Source organism: Oncorhynchus keta, chromosome 1 (genome assembly GCF_023373465.1).
Source record: "Oncorhynchus keta strain PuntledgeMale-10-30-2019 chromosome 1, Oket_V2, whole genome shotgun sequence".
Lineage (NCBI taxonomy): Eukaryota > Metazoa > Chordata > Actinopteri > Salmoniformes > Salmonidae > Oncorhynchus > Oncorhynchus keta.
Genome location: NC_068421.1, coordinates 25,669,939 through 25,691,755, shown reverse-complemented (window position 1 = coordinate 25,691,755; position 21,817 = coordinate 25,669,939). Strand labels below are relative to the sequence as shown.

The 21,817-nt window shown below is 45.1% G+C and overlaps 1 protein-coding gene across 4 annotated transcripts in view; it reads left to right on the top strand.

Moving 5' to 3' along the window:
• LOC118394622 (cell adhesion molecule DSCAM-like) overlaps window positions 1-21,817 on the top strand; it is a 136,567-nt gene that overhangs the window by 75,236 nt on the left and 39,514 nt on the right. For all 4 annotated transcript variants that reach the window (XM_052519552.1, XM_052519544.1, XM_052519553.1 and 1 more), the window contains 3 exons: window positions 18,742-18,888; window positions 19,055-19,333; window positions 19,554-19,829. In XM_052519552.1, the coding sequence (XP_052375512.1) occupies window positions 18,742-18,888; window positions 19,055-19,333; window positions 19,554-19,829 (702 nt within the window). The remainder of the gene's footprint in view (window positions 1-18,741; window positions 18,889-19,054; window positions 19,334-19,553; window positions 19,830-21,817) is intronic.

The following is a 21,817-nucleotide window of genomic DNA, read 5'->3' as shown; positions in this document are numbered from 1 at the left end:
ATTGGGACTAGAAATGTGGGTTATTTAGGTCTAGTTTATTCAAGATACAGAAGTTGTCCGCAGTATTGCAACACTACAATATCACAATCCTAATTCAGTATTGATCTAATGTGAAGCCAGCCTTTTCCACAAACGTTTAAAAGTGCACGCATCAGTAACTATATATGCTCTCATAATGGAGCTGGAAAAAATAGCAGCTGTTTTATGGGCTCCTGACCAGTTGTGCTATTTTGTGTGTTTTTTTGCTGATTTTAACCTTATTTGTACATAATGTTTCCCCCATCGTTTCCTATAACCAAAAATAACTTCTAGACATCAGAACAGTGATCACTAACCTTGATTTGGATGTGGAGTTCTACTTCAATGAGATGACGGCGAAGGACAAACTGCTCATCCCAGACCAGGTCCAAATCCCGACACTCGAAAAAGGAAGAGACTGCGTTATAGAGGCCGGTGTGCGGGATACCTCACAAGACTACATCGGCTAGTGGATAAACTGCCTCTGCACGTCCGTCAATAGAACAGTAATCACTGGAGAATAAACTGGAATAACCCTGTTCAAGTTCTTGAGATCAACGTCATCTGAAGAACTGTAATATCCTACGTTTCTCCAAGTCGTGGCTTAACAAGGACATGGAAAATATAAATCTGTTTTTTCTGTACATCGGCAGGACAGAACGGCAGCGTGGGGTAAACACAAGGGGGGTGGTGTGTGTCTTTGTTAACAACAGCTGGTGTACGATCTCTAATATTAAGGATGTCTCCAGGTTCTGCTCGTCTGAGTTAGAATACCTCATGATATGCCATATTTTTGTAGCTGCCAAATTACCACCACAAGTTGATACTGGCACTTAGTGCATGTCAGAGGCAAAACCAAGCCATGAGGTCGAAGGAATTGTCCGTAGACCTCAGAAACAGGATTGTGTCGAGGCACAGATCTGGGGAACGGTACCAAAACATTTTTGCAGCGTTGAAGGTCCCCAAGAACACAGTGGCCTCCATCATTCTTAAATGAAATAAGTTTGGAACCACCAAGACTCTTCCAAGAGCTGACCACCCGGCAAAATTGAGCAATTGGGGGAGAAGGGTCTTGGTCAGGGCCTTAACCAAGAACCTGTTGGTCACTCTAAGAGCTCCAGAGTTCCTCTGTGGAGATGGGAGAAACTTCCAAAAGGACAACAATCTCTGCAGCACTCCACCAATCAGGCCTTCATGGTATAGTGGCCAGACAGAAGCCACTCCTCAGTGAATGGCACATGACAGCCCGCTTGTCGTTCCAGCGTGTTTTCTGTGTGTTACCGTCTCTCTAGTTCTTGTTTTCTAGTCTTCCCGGACCTTTTCTGCCTAACCCTGAGCCTGCCCGTTCTGTCCCTTTTTGACTCTGACTTGGACTACAAACCTCTGCCTGCCCTCGACCTGCCCTCGACCTGCCCTTTTGCCTGCCCCTTTGTCATAATAAAATTCTGAGAACCGAACCATCCGCCTCCTGTGTCTGCATCTGGGTCATTTCGTGGTAGTACGAATTGGCCACGACTGATCCAGCAGACTCAGACCAGCTCCACATCACTGTCCCCCTGCAAGGAGCCACAATTGGAAGACACAAGGAACTACTTCAGAACCTTATGGAGGGACTCCATACCTTGGAGGAATGCCGTGACTATATGCTCAAGTCATTACCGGAGCAAGCCACAATGGAAACCTCCCGGGCACCCAGTAACCTTGCTACTCGCAATGCTTACCTTCTCTGGAGCACTATACTACAGCCCTCTTCGTTTCCTTCAGATCGGACAAAGATAGCGAATCTTATAATGCTGATAGGACTATTTCTGGAAGGTCTACGGTGGTGTGGGATCAACAATCCGACATTTGCCTTAGTCTGGAGGATTTTGTGGCGGAGTTAAGGAAGGTGTTCGATTTCCCGGTGTCTGGGAGACAGGCAGCTTGGAAGCTTCTTTGTCTGCGTCAAGACTCCCGCAGTGTGGCCGACTACACGGTAGACTTTCATACGCTGGCTGCCGAGAGTGCCTGGAACCAGGATTCCCTGTTCTACGCCTTCCTTCATGGATTATCGGATGAAATCAAAGACGATCTTGCAGCCCGGGAGTTACCCATGGACTTTGACTCCCTCATAGCCTTGACTATAAGGATCTTGCCTATGGGAACGCAGGAGGCAGAGGAGGTTTATTTTCAGCCACACTCGCTCGTCCATGGTTTCAACCTTGGACCATTGTCTCCTAGTGAATGTTTAATCAGGCAGAGCTCCAACAGTTGCCTGTATTGTGGTACTACAGGACATTACATATCCATCTATTCAGTAAAAGACCAGGCTCATCATTATGTACGGTTACGCTGATGGGCCATAAAGGGAGTCTCCAAACTCCCATTACTCGTATTCCTCTCCACGCGATCCTGTTTTGCGGTTCCATACAGTTTCTACTAATTGAATCTCCTCATACACCTGTGGTTTTGAGATTTTCATGGCTCCAGAGGCACAACATCCTGATCGACTGGACTACTGGGTTGGAGCCCGTTCTGCCTTGCACATTGCCTTAAGGCAGTGTGCAAAACCCTGTGCCCGTGTATCAACTACCGGGGCCTCAATGACATCACTGTAAAAATTGTTACCCGCTACCAATCCTCTCCTCGGCTTTTGAGCCTATCTAGGGGGCGACAATCTTTTCAAAGTTGGACCTCCGGAGTGCCTATCACCTGGTTCAGATACGGGAAGAAGATGAGTGGAAGACAGCCTTCAACATGGCTAGTGGACACCACGAGTACCTGGTTATGCCATTTGGTCTGACCAACGCTACCGCAGTGTTCCAGGCCCTGTTCGACGATGTGCTCTGTGACATGTTGAGCCGGTTTATGTTTGTCTATCTCGACGACATCCTTGTCTTTTCCTTGTCGGGTTAAGAACATGTTCTTCATGTCCAACAAGTCCTCCAGCGCCTCCTGGAGAACCAGCTGTTTGTAAAAGCGGAGAAATGTGAGTTCCATTGTTCAACTATGTTCTTTCTGGGATACGTCATCGCTGCAGGGAATATTTAGATGGATCCTGACAAGGTGAGAGTGGTGGTGGATGCCAACCGGTTTGTTGGGGGCTACAGCACCCTGGCCTCCCCCCTCTCTGCACTCGCCTCTCCCAAGGTTCCGTGTATGTGGTCCCCCCGGCTGCTGACTGGGCATTTCTGGATATGAAGCACCATTTCATCACAGCCCCCATCCTAATCCATCCGGACCAGCCCCGTCAGTTCATGGTGGTGGTTGATGCCTTGGACATTGGAGTGGGGGCCGTCCTGTCCCAGCGCTATGTCCAGGACCCAAAGCTGCATCCCTGCACTTTCCTTTCCCATCATCTCAATTCTGCTGAGAGGAACTATGAAGTGGAAAACTTCATAGTGGAACTATGAAGGGGAACTTCTGGCGGTCAAGATGGAGCTGGAGGAGTGGAGTCACAGGCTTGAAGGGGTGGAACATCCATTCTTAGTGTGGACCGGCCATAAGATTTGGAATATCTCCGCACCGCCAAGCGCCTCAACTCAAGGAGGCTCGTTGGGCTCTGTTATTCACTCAATTTAATTTTACCATTGCCTATCGCCCTGGGTCCAAGAATGTGAAGCCTGACGCTCTCTCCCTCCTGTATAGTTCCGCTACTACACCCTCTGACCCTGAGACCATCCTCCTTACCTCCTGTCTAGCAGCTACACTAGTATGGGGTATTATGAGCTGGGTCCGTAAGGAGCAGCATTCCCAGCCGGACCCCGGAGTGAGGGGGGAGGGGGGGCCCGGCCTACCGGATGTTCGTCCCAGATTTGGCCTGGGTCCCGGTCCTGGAATGGACCCTGGCTTTCATCCGCCAAAGTTTTTGGTATACCACCATGGCTCCAGGTGTCTCCACATTCGTTGCTGCCTGCACTGTGTGTGCACAGAGCAAAACTTTGTGGCAAGCTACAGCTGGTCTCCTTCAACAACTCCCTGTTCCTAATTTCCCCTGAAATTTGTCACTGGTCTCCCTCCGTCAGATGGCAACACCACCATACTTACTGTGGCGGATAGGTTTTCCAAAGCTGCACATTTTATTCCCCTTCCCAAGTTTCCCTCAGCCAAGGAGACAACCCAGCTTATGGTGCAGCACGTCTTCCGGATCCATGGACATCCGGACAACATGGTCTCCGATAGGGGTCCTCAGTTCTCGTCCAGGTTCTGGAAGGCATTTTGCACCCTCATTCGGTCATCGGCCAGTCTGTCCTCCAGGTTTCATCCCCAGTCCAACAGTCAATTGGAGCAAGCCAATCAGGACCTGGAGACTACTCTTCACTGCTTCTTCTCTGCCAACCCCACCACCTTGAGCCAGCAACTTGTGTGGGTTGAGTACCCCCGCAACTCCCTTCCCTGCTCAGCCACTGGACTCTCGGCCTGCAAATGTTCCTTGGGTTACCAGCCCCCGCTCTTCCCAGAGCAAGAGGTCAGCATACCCTCGGTCCAGATGTTCGTCCACCACTGTCGGCGTACATGGAAGAGAGTCCTGTCTGCTCTTCTTAAGACCATCTCCAGGTATCAGAAACAGGTGGATTGCCACCGGACCCCGGCTCCCCGCTATCGGCCCGAGCAGAGGGTATGGCTGTCCACCCGTTTTATTGGTCCATTCCCCATCTCTAAAGTCTTTAGCCTCTCTGCTGTTCGTCTTCTGTTGCCCCGTATCCTCCGTATACATCCCACTTTCCATGTGTCTAGGATTATAAACCTTTGTCTCACAACCCTTTGTCTCCTGTTTCCAGGCCCACCCCTAATCCCGTCTCATCGACGGCCATCCGGCGTACACGGTGAAGCGCCTCCTGAATGTTCCCCCTCGGGGCAGGGGATTCCATTCCAGTACCTGGTTGACTGGGAGGGTTATGGCCCGGAGGAGAGGTGCTGGGTCCCTCTAGGAACATCCTGGACCCAGCCCTCATCACTGAGTTCCGCCGCCGACACCCCGGTCAACCAGATATGTGCCCAGATAGGATTCCAGGAGTTTGGGTACTGTCACATCCTGATCTGTTTCACCTGTCTTGTGCTTGTCTCCACTCCCCACCAGGTGTCTGCTATTTCTCCCCATGATCCCCTGTATATTAATACCTGCATTTTCTGTTTATCTGTTGCCAGTTCGTCTTGTCTCGTCAAGTCGTCCCAGTGTGTTTTCTGTGTGTTACCTTCTCTCTAGTTCTTGTTTTCTAGTCTTTCCAGTTCCGACCTTCCTGTCTGTCCTGACCCTGAGCCTGGCTGCCATCCTGTCCCTTTTTTACTCTGCCTTGGACTACAAACCTCTGCCTGCCCTCGACCTGCCCTTTTGTCATAAAAAATATTTTGACAACTGAACCATCCTCCTCCTGTGTGCATCTGGGTCATATCCAGAGTCGTGATACTCAGACCTTGAGGAACATGATTCTCTGGTCTGATGAAACCAAGACTTAACTCTTTGGCCTGAATGCCAAGTGTCACATCTGGAGGAAACCTGGCACCATCCCTATGGTGAAGCATGATGGTGACAGAATCTTGGTGTGGGGATGTTTTTCAGCGGCAGGGACTGGGAGACTAGGCAGAATCGAGGGAAAGATGAACGGAGCAAAGTACAGAGAGATCCTTGATGAAAACTGCTCCAGAGCACTCAGGACATCAGACTGGGGCGAAGGTTCACCTTCCAACAGGACAACGACCCTAAGCACACAGCCAAGAAAACGCAGGAGTTGCTTCGGGACAAGTGGCCCAGCCAGTGTGGCCCAGCCAGAGCCCGGACTTGAACCGATCTAACATCTCGGGAGAAACCTGAAAATAGCTGTGCAGCGACGCTTCCCATCCATCCCGACAGGGCTTGAGAGGAGCTGCAGAGATGAATGGGAGAGACGCCCCAAATACAGGTGTGCCAATCTTGTAGTGTCATACCCAAGAAGACTCGTTGCTGTAATCGCTGCCAAAGGTGATTCAGCAAAGTACTGAGTAAAGGGTCTGAATACTTATGTAAATGTGATATTTCAGATTATTTCTAATAAATTTGCCCAAATTTCTAATAACCTGTGGTTTCTTTGTCAGAAATGGCTATTGTGTGTAGATTAATCAGGAAAAAATATATTTAATCCATTTTAGAATAAGGCTGTAACATAACGAAATGTGGAGAAAGTCAAGGGGTCTGAATACTTTCCAAATGCACTGTAGATACACTTTCACACTCTTCACATACGCTGCTACTACTGTGTTTATTATATATCTTGATTGCATAGTCACTTTTACCCTGACCTACATGCACATTGACTCGGTACCAGTACTCCTTGTATATAGCCTCGCTATTTTATTGTGTTACCATTTCCTCTTTTATTTATTTTTGCTATTTTTTCTTACTTTCTAACTGCATTGTTGGGAATGGGCTTGTAAGTTAGCATATCACAATAAAGTCTACACCTGTTGTATTCGGCGCATGTGACAAATAAGATTTGATTCAGTGATCTGACAAACCATGCATAATTTATTAAATGCATTGTCAATACTTTGATGGCTTTTTCCCCCTCTATGCTGTGATCGATTGACAGATTTATTACCACTATTTCATGTTGTTTCATGTGGTCTTCGTGCATTGTTTATTGCAAACTATTTCCAAAGCCAATACTAGCCAGGCCAGTGTATAGCAGTGATTGCACCCCCCAGTGTTGAAGTACGGCAGCTCAAGGCAGCATACAGAAGCTCTCAATCATGACAGGGGACTGACTGCCTGATACACAGCGCCCTGAGGAATAATGGTTATTTTGCATGTGTGTGTGTGTATGTGTGCATGCTTGTGTTTACTGCAGAGTACAGTATTTGACTCCATTTTTGTGTAAAGTACTTCAGTAAAAATACTTTAAAGTACTACTTAAATAGTTTTTTTCGGGGTATCTATACTTTACTTTACATTTTTTTTTACAACTTTTACTTTTACTTCACTACATTCCTAAAGAAAATAATCTACATTTTACTCTATACATTTTCCTTGGCACCCAAAAGTATTTGTTACATTTTGAATGCTTAGCAGGACATGAAAATTGTCCAATTCATGCACTTATCAAGAGAACATCCCTGGTCATCCCTTCTGCCTCTGATCTGGCAGACTCACTAAACACGCATGCTTCATTTGTAAATTATGATTGAGTGTTGGAGTGTGCCCTGGCTATCCATAAATAAATAAAAAACGAAGAAATGGTGCCATCTGGTTTGCTTAATATGAGGAATTTGAAATGATTTCTACTTTTACTTATTATTTTTTGATAGTTAAGTGTATTTTACTCAAGTAGTATTTTACTGGGTGACTTTCTCTTTTACTGGAGTCATTTTCTATTAAGGTATCTTTACCTTTACTCAAGTATGACAATTGGGTACTTTTTCCACCACTGATTATTTTGGGGGGATGGGGTGCTTGCTGGAAGTGAGGGAGAGAACAGTTTCCCTGACAACGTCAGTAGTTGTCAACACCTCCGTCTTAATAGTGACAAATGGTACTTATTGCATCAGCGTTAATTTCCCCCCATCTCCTTCAGATGAAGATACTTAGCCTGCACTGATCAAATTGTGTCAGCATAATTACTGAGAACAGACCCTATTAAAAGCCAGGGCTTCAGATTCAGTGTCGAGCCTCATGGTTAGGCCTATCATTCAGCTGCATCTCTGGGAGGCTGATGTAGACCCGTATACAACCCGTATACTAATGTCCTTAAGTCCAGAACTCTACTCACTCAGACAGAAATACTGTAGAAGAACAGGCATGGGGGTAATAGATATAGGGCTCAATTCAATGGAACTGCACTGCAGTATTTACAGTAGATAGGAGCTTTTTCACAAATAAAATTACAGGATGGTTTTGGGTGCTGATAAAAACCTACTTCTCTTACCAAGTAGACTCCCTTCACAGGGGCTTCCAGTTGTGTGTGGGGGCAGTAATTTATTTACAAAGACACTGCATTGTAAGGTAGTGTGAATGCTTATCACTATGACATTATTAACGGGGCACCAGTCCTTTCTTGGACAAAATTGGTATTGTATGACTTGACTTATGAGTTATTTACAATAACTTTGTAAGACTAAAATTGGAATAATAGCAATACATTGATTTAATCTGAAGGTATGAATTCTTTAAGAATATATTGTAGTTATTTTCCAGAATAAAAGACAAACACAAGTTTTTTATACAATCAACATTTAATAACGCTAATCAAAATATTTACCAAAATAATGAGGGATCATAAAAAGGTAGGAAATAGAATGAAAGACAAGAAAGAGACCAAGATATCTGAATATTAAAGATGTGATACTCAGTCTGTGAACAGTCTGTTGTCCCTGGCTCTAGCTAGGCCACATGGAGGTGAACAAAGGCAAGATGGCAATGTGTCCTCCTTTGTCCTTAGTTGAGGGGTTTCTTTGTGGTGGTTTATTGCTCCTTTCCTCTGAGTTTGGAAAGCCCCTCATGTGCTACTCCTCTGGGTTGTGTCCCAGGTTACCCAACATGTACTTTTTCCTTGACTTATCAGTTCACTTATTCTTGCCATTAAAGGTGAAGGTCCAGGCCCTGTTGTCAGCCTACTGGCCTACTGTCCAGGCCCTGTTGTCAGCCTACTGGCCTACTGTCCAGGCCCTGTTGTCAGCCTACTGGCCTACTGTCCAGGCCCTGTTGTCAGCCTACTGGCCTACTGTCCAGGCCCTGTTGTCAGCCTACTGGCCTACTGTCCAGGCCCTGTTGTCAGCCTACTGGCCTACTGTCCAGGCCCTGTTGTCAGCCTACTGGCCTACTGTCCAGGCCCTGTTGTCAGCCTACTGGCCTACTGTCCAGGCCCTGTTGTCAGCCTACTGGCCTACTGTCCAGGCCCTGATGTCAGCCTACTGACAAATGTCAGCAGTTTGACGTTCTACAATGGGGGGTCCCTAAAACACAGTGTTCTGAAAGATCGACAGACGAATGGTAGATGCACATTTAAGTACTACTTAAGTAGTATTTTCAGTAGGCTAACACAGGGCCTGGACCTTGGAGGTTCTTCTCCCTCCTCGATAGAAGTCCAGTTTGAGAGGTCCAGCTTGAGAGGTCCAGCTTGAGACGTCCAGCAGAATAAGAGGCTAATAGAGTGAGGGGGAGACGTCAGAGCCCTTTTGTAGTCCTGTGAGGTCACATGGTATCACACCTAGGTGTGAAGGCCCACTTTATGACCCTTTGTCTTGGATAGAGAGAGAGAGCGCTTGGAGGACCTCAGTAGTCCATAACAGTTCAGCATTATAGACAGTAAAAGGATGTTCAACATTGTTCAACATATGACATTAAAACAGCACAACGCTACATCATGAACATTTCTATAGCAGGTTCAATTTATTTCCAGCCTCACTTTTGTTTTTCGAAATAGAGGCCAAAACAAACCCTAAAATGATTCACTTTTAATTTCATTAAAGTTTAATTTAAAGCTTAAACCTAGCTTTAAAATAACCTCAATTACCATAAGCAATTTCATCAGCTTTATATATGTGGATTTGGTGTTGCCAGTAGCTCAGTGGAGAATACTGTTGTTTCTCTCTGGTTGGGGACTGCATGGAGAGAGAATGAAATTCAGAAATTAGTGTCGTCTGATGGGATGGAAATGTGTTAATTGCTGTTTTTAAGCTGCTGCAATAATAAGGTTATGATGGCAGACTGCTCATGGCACATTATTTAGCCCAGAGCCCATATAAACCCACAGAACTGTTGGTTGGTGAAAATAGAGTGCTAAATGTAATTACTCATTTTACAATCCGTGGATATTCTACATCGTCAAATATACATTTAGTGCCAGTGGAAGTGTTTAAAGCTGTGGTGTTAGTTATCTGGTTTAATGTGAAACGTGCAGGGTTTCCTGTGGCATAGGCTGTCCTCTCTCTTGTAGCCTACACAGAATGTTGCTCTCCGATACAAAGACATTTCAGACAAGAGGTAATCATTTGACAGAGAGAAGTGTGAATGTTGTTGTCTCTGGCTGGAGCAAACACCAGCCTTTGTCCTCCCAGTTGATTGGTTTTGCTTGCAGTGTGCTGTCTGTTTGTGCTGAAGCTAACATTAGCCAGCCCACCAGGCATCTCTCAGGGATAACTGACTGCCATGAAGAAGATTACAACCACATACAAAAATCGCACCTCACAGCTAAAATCCCACCATGCTCAGTCCAACAGTTTTCTCACTGTTGGCTAGAGGTGCTGATACAAGGAGCCAGCTGTAGTAGAGTACATCTAAGGGTGGCTAGCCTGTCTCTCTCTCTCTCTCTGCACTGTACTGACCTTGGCTTCTGGTTGCGTGGAAGCAGCACGGAGCCTCTGTTGTTGTCAGAGCAGAGGGAAGAAAGAAATAAAAGAGAACTCTTGAGTACCTTTCATCAGGCCAGGAGTCAGAGAGAAAGAATAGCACTCCCTCATTATGCAGTATCGTGTGGAGATGAGAGCGGTTGGGTGGTTGGTGGTCGCGGAATGGCACGTAGGGAGAACACCTCCACAATGGCACCAGGTATGCAGAGAGCACATGGAGGGAAGGTGGATTAATTATTCATGCAAGTACAATACAGTAGCTCCCTGCCTGCCTGCTGTCTCTGTGCCCAGCCAGGCTCAAACTAAAGGCTCACAAACACATTGCACTGAATGTGCATCTACCATTCGTCTGCCGATCTTTCAACGCACTGTGTTTTAGGGACCACCCACTGTAGAACGTCAAACTGCCTACATTTTTCCATGCGATTCTACATGTAAAATCAGTACACACTTGGTTCACAAATTACATTGAGGTGCTAAGTACTCTCAGCCAGCAAACGCTATTGGTCTGTCTGAGCCCTAAGGCTGTGTGTTTATAGGATCCACAGTACTGAACAACTCAGGTCCCTGAGGTTTTTGCAGGCTGGAACTCTGTTGATGTTTTTGAAGAAGCTAATATAGTCCAATAATCTCCTGTATAGGCCTTGTATTACTAATAAGGGTTGAAGGCTCATTGATATCACAACTTGAAGGAGTTTGAAATACTAACAAGCTGCATTTGAACTTTTGTTCAGTTCAGTCAGTTATTGATGTGTAAAGCTAATTCAAGCTAATTCAGGACAACCATTGTTGGTTGTGTTTAGGTACTGTACAGGTCATTCTATACTCTACTACACTGTTCACATGTGTTAGTGGCTACCATAATTTTTTTATATGCTCCTTCACAATCCAAACTAGCATTTTAATTGCCGCCTGTCTCTCATCGTGTAGTGAGCAAGGCTGGGAGGTCAACCTCTTCAAGAGTCCACTGGGATATGTGCCAATAGTGCTCACTGAAATGTTTTTTATCGTTGTATAGTCTAGCCATAATTGGTACTAGCATATCAGACCTACTGTATAGCATATGCTTTTGTTTGCTATTTTATGAGGTTTTCTTCTGTAAAATACTGTATATTCATTCTATATGCTATTTCAGATAAAGTCCTATCCTTCAAATATAGTCCCGAATCACAGGTTCAAACCAGAACTTTGATCAAAACTAAAGAGAGTAGAAAACAACTCTGCATGATTTATTCAAATGACATATTTCACATGTAAGATTTGTGTTTAAATATGCATAGTTCATCTCATGACAGCTGGGCATTTTTTGCATGGATTGATTCAACCCACCTGAATGATTTATGATGAATAAAAAGGCATCTTTAATTTACTGAGGAGAGGTAAATAACACCAGTCACTCATTGCAAAATGGAGGACGCTTTCTTTACAGGCCAATCACAACAAGCCATCAAATAATTCCTCTAAAATCACTTCTTGATTTTACAGATCTTTGATCTTTGAAAGGATTAGGGTTGAGTGACGGATCAAAGGAGTTACTATGTGTCCTTAAGTGGTGTTTTGATGTAGCACAAAGGAGAAGAGGGGAGATGGTGACACGCTTCGTCACCCTTCCACACACATTCATTATTAACACTCCACAGTGCGCTGAGTCCCTACCCTACACGTGGGTCGGTGTGGTGTGGCTGGGCCAGCTGTCTAGCGGGCTGGGCTCTGTGTACTGGAAGAGATAGGATTATTATATATACAGTATGCAAACCCCTCTAACCTCAAATAACAGGAGTCAGGACACATACTGTACATGTAGCTGAATAGGCAGAGAGGACAGAGAGAGGACAGAAAGAAGTGGGAAGGATGTTAAAATGGGATGAGGGACTGAGCGATGGATGAAGGAGAGGAAGGTCCAGAGAGAGGGCAGAGTATGTTTTATATTATCCAGGGTGTGAGGACTGGGCTGTTGGTGAATGTAGCCGACGTACACTATGACAGCCATGATGAAGCCATGTTGTCAGCCAGCCGGGTGTCCATGCATCCACCCTACTGTGCTATTGGCTGAGGAGGAGCTCCCTGACTCCCTGTCCTTGCATGGTGAGGTCAGCAGCCCACTGACCTGACCTCAATTATACCAGATTAGAGATCAGATCCCCGGCACGCTGACCTCGGAGCAGCCACCAATTAAACTCCGAACATGCCCTCAGAAAAGAACATCCTGTCCAGGAGGACAAGGAGAGAGTGTGGAGGAGCAGGCGGAGCCAAGATCCCTGTCACTATAATGTCCACACCTATTTCCCATACATTTTTCCCATTGAGGTTTTCGACAATGCTTTTGGGTATTGTAGCATTTTGTACGGCTATTTCCATGTATTTGACTACAGATCTATATTTGTGTCTTAGCATATTGCTTTAGTCTCCCTATCACACATTAGCGGTTGGCGAAGTTGAATACACAGCTGTGTGTAGATTCACTCTACCAATAAGATTAGAGCTAACCCACTGGGCACACACTGGTTGAATCAACGTTGTTTCCATGTCATTTAAATGAAATTATGTTGGTCCAATGTGGAATAGATGTAGAATTGATTTCTGTGCCCATTGGGAAGCCACATGGCCAGAATAATCCTATCCGTCATCTCTCTATGGAACTGAGAAACACAGTCTAAGTCACCAGAGGAGCCAGAACCCCCTTCCCTTGAAAAGGAGGATGCACATTCTCATCTACAAGTCGTGTCTTATTTAGCATTCTTAGTATGCAAGTCTTATTTAGCATTCTTAGTATCAAAAACCACAAACCAAACTGGTGGCCTATGACATTCTTATACCGTGACACAACTATTTTGTTGTGAGAACATTATCAAAGAAATAGATCAACAAAGTGACAGGGCTAGAGCAGCTAATGCAGAGACATCATGGCACCCAGGCTGGGATAGCTCCTGATGTGTGAGTGTGATGTGGTGTTTGGACTCACGCTTGACCATAAGCCGGCCCACCACCTCAGCGTTGCCATAGCTGTTCCACACTTGGGCACGAGCTGGACAGGGCTGGGAAGGGCAGGGTTGGGCACGGCAGGGCTGGGAAGGGCAGGGTTGGGCACGGCAGGGCTGGGAAGGGCAGGGTTGGGCACGGCAGGGCTGGGCTGGACAGGGCTGGGAAGGGCAGGGCTGGGCTGGGCAGGGCTGGGAAGGGCAGGGCTGGGCTGGGCAGGGCTGGGAAGGGCAGGGTTGGGCACGGCAGGGCTGGGAAGGGCAGGGTTGGGCACGGCAGGGCTGGGAAGGGCAGGGTTGGGCACGGCAGGGCTGGGCTGGACAGGGCTGGGAAGGGAAGGGCAGGGTTGGGCACGGCAGGGCTGGGAAGGGCAGGGTTGGGCACGGCAGGGCTGGGCTGGACAGGGCTGGGAAGGGCAGGGCTGGGCTGGGCAGGGCTGGGAAGGGCAGGGCAGGGCTGGGCTGGGCAGGGCTGGGAAGGGCAGGGTTGGGCACGGCAGGGCTGGGCTGGACAGAGCTGGGAAGGGCACGGCAGGGCTGGGCTGGGAAGACCAGGGCAGGGCAGCACTCCTGGCTCTTTTGATGCTCTGCCTTTATCACAAACACCAGGCTGCCTGTTTCAATGATTTCACCTCAGGTTCAGAAGCTTTATCTATACATACAAATATGCTGAGTATATAAAACATTATGGATGCCTGCTCTTTCCATGACATAGACTGACCAGGTGTATCCAGGTGAAAGCTATGACCCCTTATTGATGTCAAATCCACTTCAATCAGTGTAGATGAAGGGGAGGAGACCGGTTAAATAAGGATTTTTAAACCTTGAGACAATTGAGACATGGATTGTGTATGTGTGCCATTCAAGACAAAATATTTAAGTGCCTTTGAAGGGGGTATGGTTGTAGGTGCCAGGAGCACCGGTTTGTGTCAAGAACTGCAACGCCGCGTTTTTTTACGCAGCATTAACAGTTTCCTGTGCGCATCAAGAATGGTCCACCACTCAAAGGACATCCAGCCAACTTGACGCAACTGTGGGAAGCATTGGTGTCAACATGGGCCAGCATCCCTGTGGAAAGCTTTTGACACCTTGTAGAGTCCATGCCCAAACTAGTTGAGACTGTTCTGAGGGCAAAAGGGGGTGGGTCCAACTCAATATTAGGAAGGTGGTCCTAATGTTTGGTATACTCTGTGTATACTCAGTGTATAACAGTACTGTATATCTGGAGGATCTGATACAGGCTAACATTGATAGGGACAGAGTATTGAGTACTGTGAAATCAAAAGCCAGATGGTGGAGAAGGAGTCAGAGGCAAGGAGAGGGAAAGACTACTAGAAAGCAGAGCGAGATAGGAGAAAGAAATACTAATAGAAAGGAGGGCGAGATAGGAGAGAGAAATACTAATAGAAAGGAGGGCGAGATAGGAGAGAGAAAGACTAATAGAAAGAAGAGCGAGATAGGAGAGAGAAAGACTAATAGAAAGGAGAGCGAGATAGGAGAGAGAAAGACTAATAGAAAGGAGAGCGAGATAGGAGAGAGAAAGACTAATAGAAAGGAGAGCGAGATAGGAGAGAGAAAGACTAATAGAAAGGAGAGCGAGATAGGAGAGAGAAAGACTAATAGAAAGGAGACTAATAGAAAGGAGAGCGAGATAGGAGAGACTAATAGAAAGGAGAGCTAGATAGGAAGAGAAAGACTAATAGAAAGGAGAGCGAGATAGGAGAGAGAAAGACTAATAGAAAGGAGAGCGAGATAGGAGAGAGAAAGACTAATAGAAAGAGAGCGAGATAGAGAGAGAAAGACTAATAGAAAGGAGAGAGAAGACTAATAGAAAGGAGAGCGAGATAGGAGAGAGAAAGACTAATAGAAAGGAGAGCGAGATAGGAGAGAAAAGACTAATAGAAAGGAGAGCGAGATAGGAGAGAGAAAGACTAATAGAAAGGAAAGACTAATAGAAAGGAGAGCGAGATAGGAGAGACTAATAGAAAGACTAATAGAAAGGAGAGCGAGATAGAGAGAGAAAGACTAATAGAGATAGGAGAGAGAAAGACTAATAGAAAGGAGAGCGAGATAGAGAGAGAAAGACTAATAGAAAGGAGAGCGAGATAGGAGAGAGAAGACTAATAGAAAGGAGAGCGAGATAGGAGAGAGAAATAGACTAATAGAGAGAAAGACTAATAGAAAGGAGAGCGAGATAGGAGAGAAAGACTAATAGAAAGGAGAGCGAGATAGAGAGAGAAAGACTAATAGAAAGGAGAGCGAGATATGAGAGAGAAAGACTAATAGAAAGGAGAGCGAGATAGAGAGAGAAAGACTAATAGAAAGGAGAGCGAAAGATAGAGAAAGACTAATAGAAAGAGAGCGAGAGAAAGACTAATAGAAAGGAGAGCGAGAAGACTAATAGAAAGGAGAGCGAGATAGGAGAGAGAAAGACTAATAGAAAGGAGAGCAAGATAGGAGAGAGGAAGACTAATAGAAAGGAGATAGGAGAGAGAAAGACTAATAGAAAGAAGAGCGAGATAGGAGAGAGAAAGACTAATAGAAAGGAGAGCGAGATAGGAGAGAGAAAGACTAATAGAAAGGAGAGCGAGATAGGAGAGAGAAAGACTAATAGAAAGGAGAGCGAGATAGAAGAGAGAAAGACTAATAGAAAGGAGAGCGAGATATGAGAGAGGAAGACTAATAGAGAGGAGAGCGAGATAGGAGAGAGAAAGACTAATAGAAAGGAGAGCGAGATAGGAGAGAGAAAGACTAATAGAAAGGAGAGCGAGATAGGAGAGAGGAAGACTAATAGAAAGAAGAGCGAGATAGGAGAGAGAAAGACTAATAGAAAGAAGAGCGAGATAGGAGAGAGAAAGACTAATAGAAAGAAGAGCGAGATAGGAGAGAGGAAGACTAATAGAAAGGAGAGCGAGATAGGAGAGAGAAAGACTAATAGAAAGGAGAGCGAGATAGGAGAGAGAAAGACTAATAGAAAGGAGAGCGAGATAGGAGAGAGAAAGACTAATAGAAAGGAGAGCGAGATAGGAGAGAGAAAGACTAATAGAAAGGAGAGCGAGATAGGAGAGAGGAAGACTAATAGAAAGGAGAGCGAGATAGGAGAGAGAAATACTAATAGAAAGAAGAGTGAGATATGAGAGAGGAAGACTAATAGAAAGAAGAGCGAGATAGGAGAGAGAAAGACTAATAGAAAGGAGAGCGAGATAGGAGAGAGAAAGACTAATAGAAAGGAGAGCGAGATAGGAGAGAGAAAGACTAATAGAAAGAAGAGCGAGATATGAGAGAGAAAGACTAATAGAAAGAAGAGCGAGATAGGAGAGAGAAAGACTAATAGAAAGGAGAGCGAGATAGGAGAGAGAAAGACTAATAGAAAGGAGAGCGAGATATGAGAGAGGAAGACTAATAGAAAGAAGAGCGAGATAGGAGAGAGAAAGACTAATAGAAAGAAGAGCGAGATAGGAGAGAGGAAGACTAATAGAAAGGAGAGCGAGATAGGAGAGAGAAAGACTAATAGAAAGGAGAGCGAGATAGGAGAGAGAAAGACTAATAGAAAGAAGAGCGAGATAGGAGAGAGGAAGACTAATAGAAAGGAGAGCGAGATAGGAGAGAGAAATACTAATAGAAAGAAGAGTGAGATATGAGAGAGGAAGACTAATAGAAATAAGAGCGAGATAGGAGAGAGAAAGACTAATAGAAAGGAGAGCGAGATAGGAGAGAGAAAGACTAATAGAAAGGAGAGCGAGATAGGAGAGAGAAAGACTAATAGAAAGAAGAGCGAGATAGGAGAGAGAAAGACTAATAGAAAGAAGAGCGAGATAGGAGAGAGGAAGACAATAGATTTTCTTTCATTTTGATTTTCTGCTGCAGTCTGCTGAGCCCCTGTCTTCTCTCTAGCATCCCCTCTTCCTGTTCTTCAGTCTGTCATAACACAATAACAGAGGTCTGACAGCTTAAAAGACACTGGAGGAGCATGGAGGTGCTTGGGGAGAAAATTGCTGCAGAACACAGGCTGCTCAGCGGCTAGAGAGAAATACCATTTTGTCTCGCACAAGATGGATTCCACTGTGAGATTGCAGGGTACCCAAGATGGAATCAAAATGGAGAACCTTTAAAAAAGCTTTTTTTTATATATATAATTGCTATTGGCCTATGTTGCTGATATCAAATACTCTGATACAAATCACACCATTTTATATTTTCACTTTGATTGCACAATGTATTGTGACAATATTGAATATTGAAGAAGTAAATCATACATATCCTTTACACACACACACACACACACACACACACACACACACACACACACACACACACACACACACACACACACACACACACACACACACACACACACACACACACACACACACACACACACACACACACACACACACACACACACACACACACACACACACACACACACCACCCTCCCTCTACAGATCGCACTGCTGGTTGCCCGTCACACAACTGCATTTAAATCAGGAGCTAGAAACCCCTTCAGGATATCAAATCCATTGACTCTGGTGTCTATCCTAACTAGGTCAACTCTTACAATAGCTGCAGACTCTTTCTCCCTCTCCTTCTTTTTACTACCTTTCAATAGTGGATTTTTTTTATTTATTTATTTGTATGAACAATAGATAATGAATGAATTATTAAATATGCCAATATTAAATGCAGGTAAAATATTTCTTTATCCGGTCCTTTTGTATTTTTCTACCATTTGATACTTGTCATTGATTCTCTGTAGATTTCAGGCCAGAATGGTGCATGACGTTTTACAGTCCATTTTGATCAGGCTTTATCTAAAGACACCTTCCTCATTGTCAGAGACAAGGCACAGCCCTGCTACTGTAGCTGGTTTTAACTGAAGCTGCCCCTGGCTGGTGTTCCTTGGGGCCTAAATGCTCACTAAGCTGTCTCTGTCTTAGCATGCTCGCCAGCACAGTGAAGACAATCTCCTGTAAATTGCTTTTTCGATCAGTTTTGACATCAATCTGCTCTCCTGGGGATAACGCATGCATATGATTGCGAGAGGAAGGTATCATTCCTTATGGATGTTGACAACCCCACTCAGTCGGGTTTGATCCCCAGAATTAACATAATATTATTGCACAGACTGAACTGCTAGTGACACCCAAAGAGGATTTGGTTGCTGTAGCAGAGGTTTAGACCAGATAGATTGCTGGAGCCAGGGAGGGCAGAGGCCAAATGTAAAGGTTATCTCAGGTAAAAGGTCTTGGTATGATATGTTTAAGGATATGTATAATCGAACTTATCTAGATAATTCAGTACTGTTTGTGAATGCCATGGATTATGCGGGACCGGGTGTCTTTTCCAGCTGGATGGCGTACTACAGTAGCTTCCTATGAGCTGATTGGCTCCTGTCATTTTTACGTGAATAATCCCTCCTTTCTTTCTCTCTCTTTTTCTCTTCCAGGACCTAGATTTCTCATCACAACCACAGGAGCCTTGTATATTCTGGACGTTCAGAATGAGGATGGATTGTATAACTACCGCTGCACCACACGGCATCGCTACACGGGCGAGACCAGGCAAAGCAACAGTGCCCGGCTTTTTGTGTCAGGTCAGTCTGTGCTGCCCTAAATACCTAAATAACGGTACCCCAGAAACATCTAGATATCTGTACAGTACACCATGTTGCAGTAATACATCAGACAACTCTGCATCTTCATACACTGCAAAGTCCACAATTCTTATCATAACAACTTCTCTCTCTTATCTCTCATAAGATCCCACCAACTCAGAGCCGGGGATTCTGGATGGCTTTGACCGTCGGGAGGTCATGGCGTCCCATCGGGTGGAACTGCCCTGTAAGGCGTCGGGCCATCCCATGCCCAAGTACCGCTGGCTGAAGGACAACAGCCCCCTGGAGCCCGACACACGTTTCCGCCAGAGTGTCACGGGCTTGCTGATAGAGAGCGCCCAGCCCACCGACTCTGGCACCTACGTGTGTGAGGTGTGGAACAGCTATGGCAACGCTGAGGTGGTGGGCCGGCTTATGGTCAAGCGTGAGTCCAAACACCACATCACACTCACACATCAGGAGCTATCCCAGCCTGGGTGCCATGATGTCTCTGCATTAGCTGCTCTAGCCCTGTCACTTTGTTGATCTATTTCTTTGATAATGTTCTCACAACAAAATAGTTGTGTCACGGTATAAGAATGTCATAGGCCACCAGTTTGGTTTGTGGTTTTTGATGTGTGTTCTGTGTTTTCTCTGGTGTCCAGAGCCCCTGAAGGCGGTGGTCAGCCCACGAAAGGTGAAGGGCAGCGTGGGTAGTAAGGTGTCCTTGCATTGCAGTGTCAGTGGCTCTGATGAGTATGAGCTGTCGTGGTATCGTAACGGAGAGATCATCTACCCTGGCAACAACGTGCGGATCACAGGCATCAGCAGGGAGAACCTGATCATGGAGGGCATGGCCAAGAGCGATGGCGGGGCCTACCAATGTTTCGCCAGGAAGAACAAAATGTCTGCTCAGGATTTTGTTCAGGTCATTTTGGAGGGTGAGATACAGTACAGGTTTCTTATAAAGATTAAATGCTACTATGGCAGTTATTTGATATATTGGTGTTCTTATAATAAGACAGTAGTTAAAATATACAACCATGTGTTTTTTTTTCATGTGTACTGTACTGCTTGGAAGTTGACTATAGCATGGGTGGTTACGGTTTTATGTTATGTGTATGTTTTGTGTCCATGTACTGTACCAGTCAAACATTTAGTCACACCTACTCTTTCCAGGTTTTGTCTTTAGTTTGACTATTTTCTACATGGTAGAATAATAGTGAAGGCATCAAAACTATGAAATAACACATATGGAATCATGTAGTAACCAAGAAAAGTGTTAAACAAATCAAAATATATGTTATATTTGAGTTTTTCAAAGTAGCCACCCTTTGCCTTGATGATAGCTTTGCACACTCCTGGCATTCTCTCAACTAGCTTCATGAGGTAGTCACCTGGAATGCATTTCAAATAACAGGTGTGCCTTATTCATTTGTGGAATTTCCTTCTTAATGCGTTTGAGCCAACAGAAGATAGCCCTATTTGGTAAAAGTCCAAGTGCATATTATGGCAAGAACAGTTCAAATAAGCAAAGAGAAATTACACTCTATTACTTTAAGACATGAAGGTCAGTCAATCCGGAAAATATGATGAAACTGGCTCTCATGAGGACAGCCACAGGAAGGAAGAACCAGAGTTACCTCTGTTGCAGAGGATACGTTCATTAGAGTTACCAGCCTCAGAAATTGCAGCCCAAATAAAAGCTTCACAGAGTTCAAGTAACAGAAACATCTCAACATCAACTGTTCAGAGGAGACTACGTGAATCAGGCCTTCATGGTAGAATTGCTGCAAAGAGACCACTACTAAAGGACACCAATAAGAAGAAGAGACTTGCTTGGGTCAAGAAACACAAGCAATAGACATTAGACCGGTGGAAATCTGTCCTTTGGTCTGATGAGTCCAAATTTGAGATTTTTGGTTCCAATGGCCGTGTCTTTGTGAGACACAGAGTAGTAGGTGAACGGATGATCTCCACATGTGTGGTTCCCACCGTGAAGCATGGAGGAGGAGGTGTGATGGTGTGGGGGTGCTTTGCTGGTGACACTGTCTGTGATTTATTTAGAATTCAAGGCACACTTAACCAGCATGGCTACCACAGAATTCTGCAGCGATACGCCATCCTGATCTGGTTTGCGCTTAGTGGGACTATAATTTTTTTTTCAACAGGACAATGACCCAGCACATCTCCAGGCTGTGTAAGGGCTATTTGACCAAGAAGGAGAGTGGTGGTACTGCGTCAGATGACCTGGCCTCCACAATCACCCAACCTCAACCCAATTGAGATGGTTTGGGATGAGTTGGACCGCAGACTGAAGGAAAAGCAGCCAACAAGTGCTCAGCATATGTGGGAACTCCTTCAAGACTGTTGGAAAAGCAATCCAGGTGAAGCTGGTTGAGAGAATGCCAAGAGTGTGCAAAGTTGTCATCAAGGCAAAGGGTGGCTACTTTGAAGAATATAAAATATAAAATACATTTTGATTTGTTTAACACTTTTTTGGTTACTACATGATTCCATATGTGTTATCTACAATGTAGAAAATAGTAGAAATAAAGAAAAACCCTTGAATGAGTAGGTGTGTCCAAGCTTTTGACTGGTACTGTATGTGTAGTTGCAGCAGCAGTGACTTAGCAGAAAGGGATTTTGGCCCTGGATCGATACAGGGCCAGTGTTGTGCTCCTGCAGAACAGCAACTGTTATTAGGGTTACTACCCCAGTCAGCTTTAAACTGAGCCTGATTGCTTGGGCAACTGTCTCGCATGGCCACGGAACTGTATAAGGAGGATATTGATGATCTATAATGATGTAGAACATGCTAGAGTTATCAGAGAGCAACAGCAGGCCACTCTAAAATAGAGCTGTTTTCTATCATTAAGAATTGTTCTTGGTTTTGTGTTGCACATTATTTTCACACTTGTAAGGAATT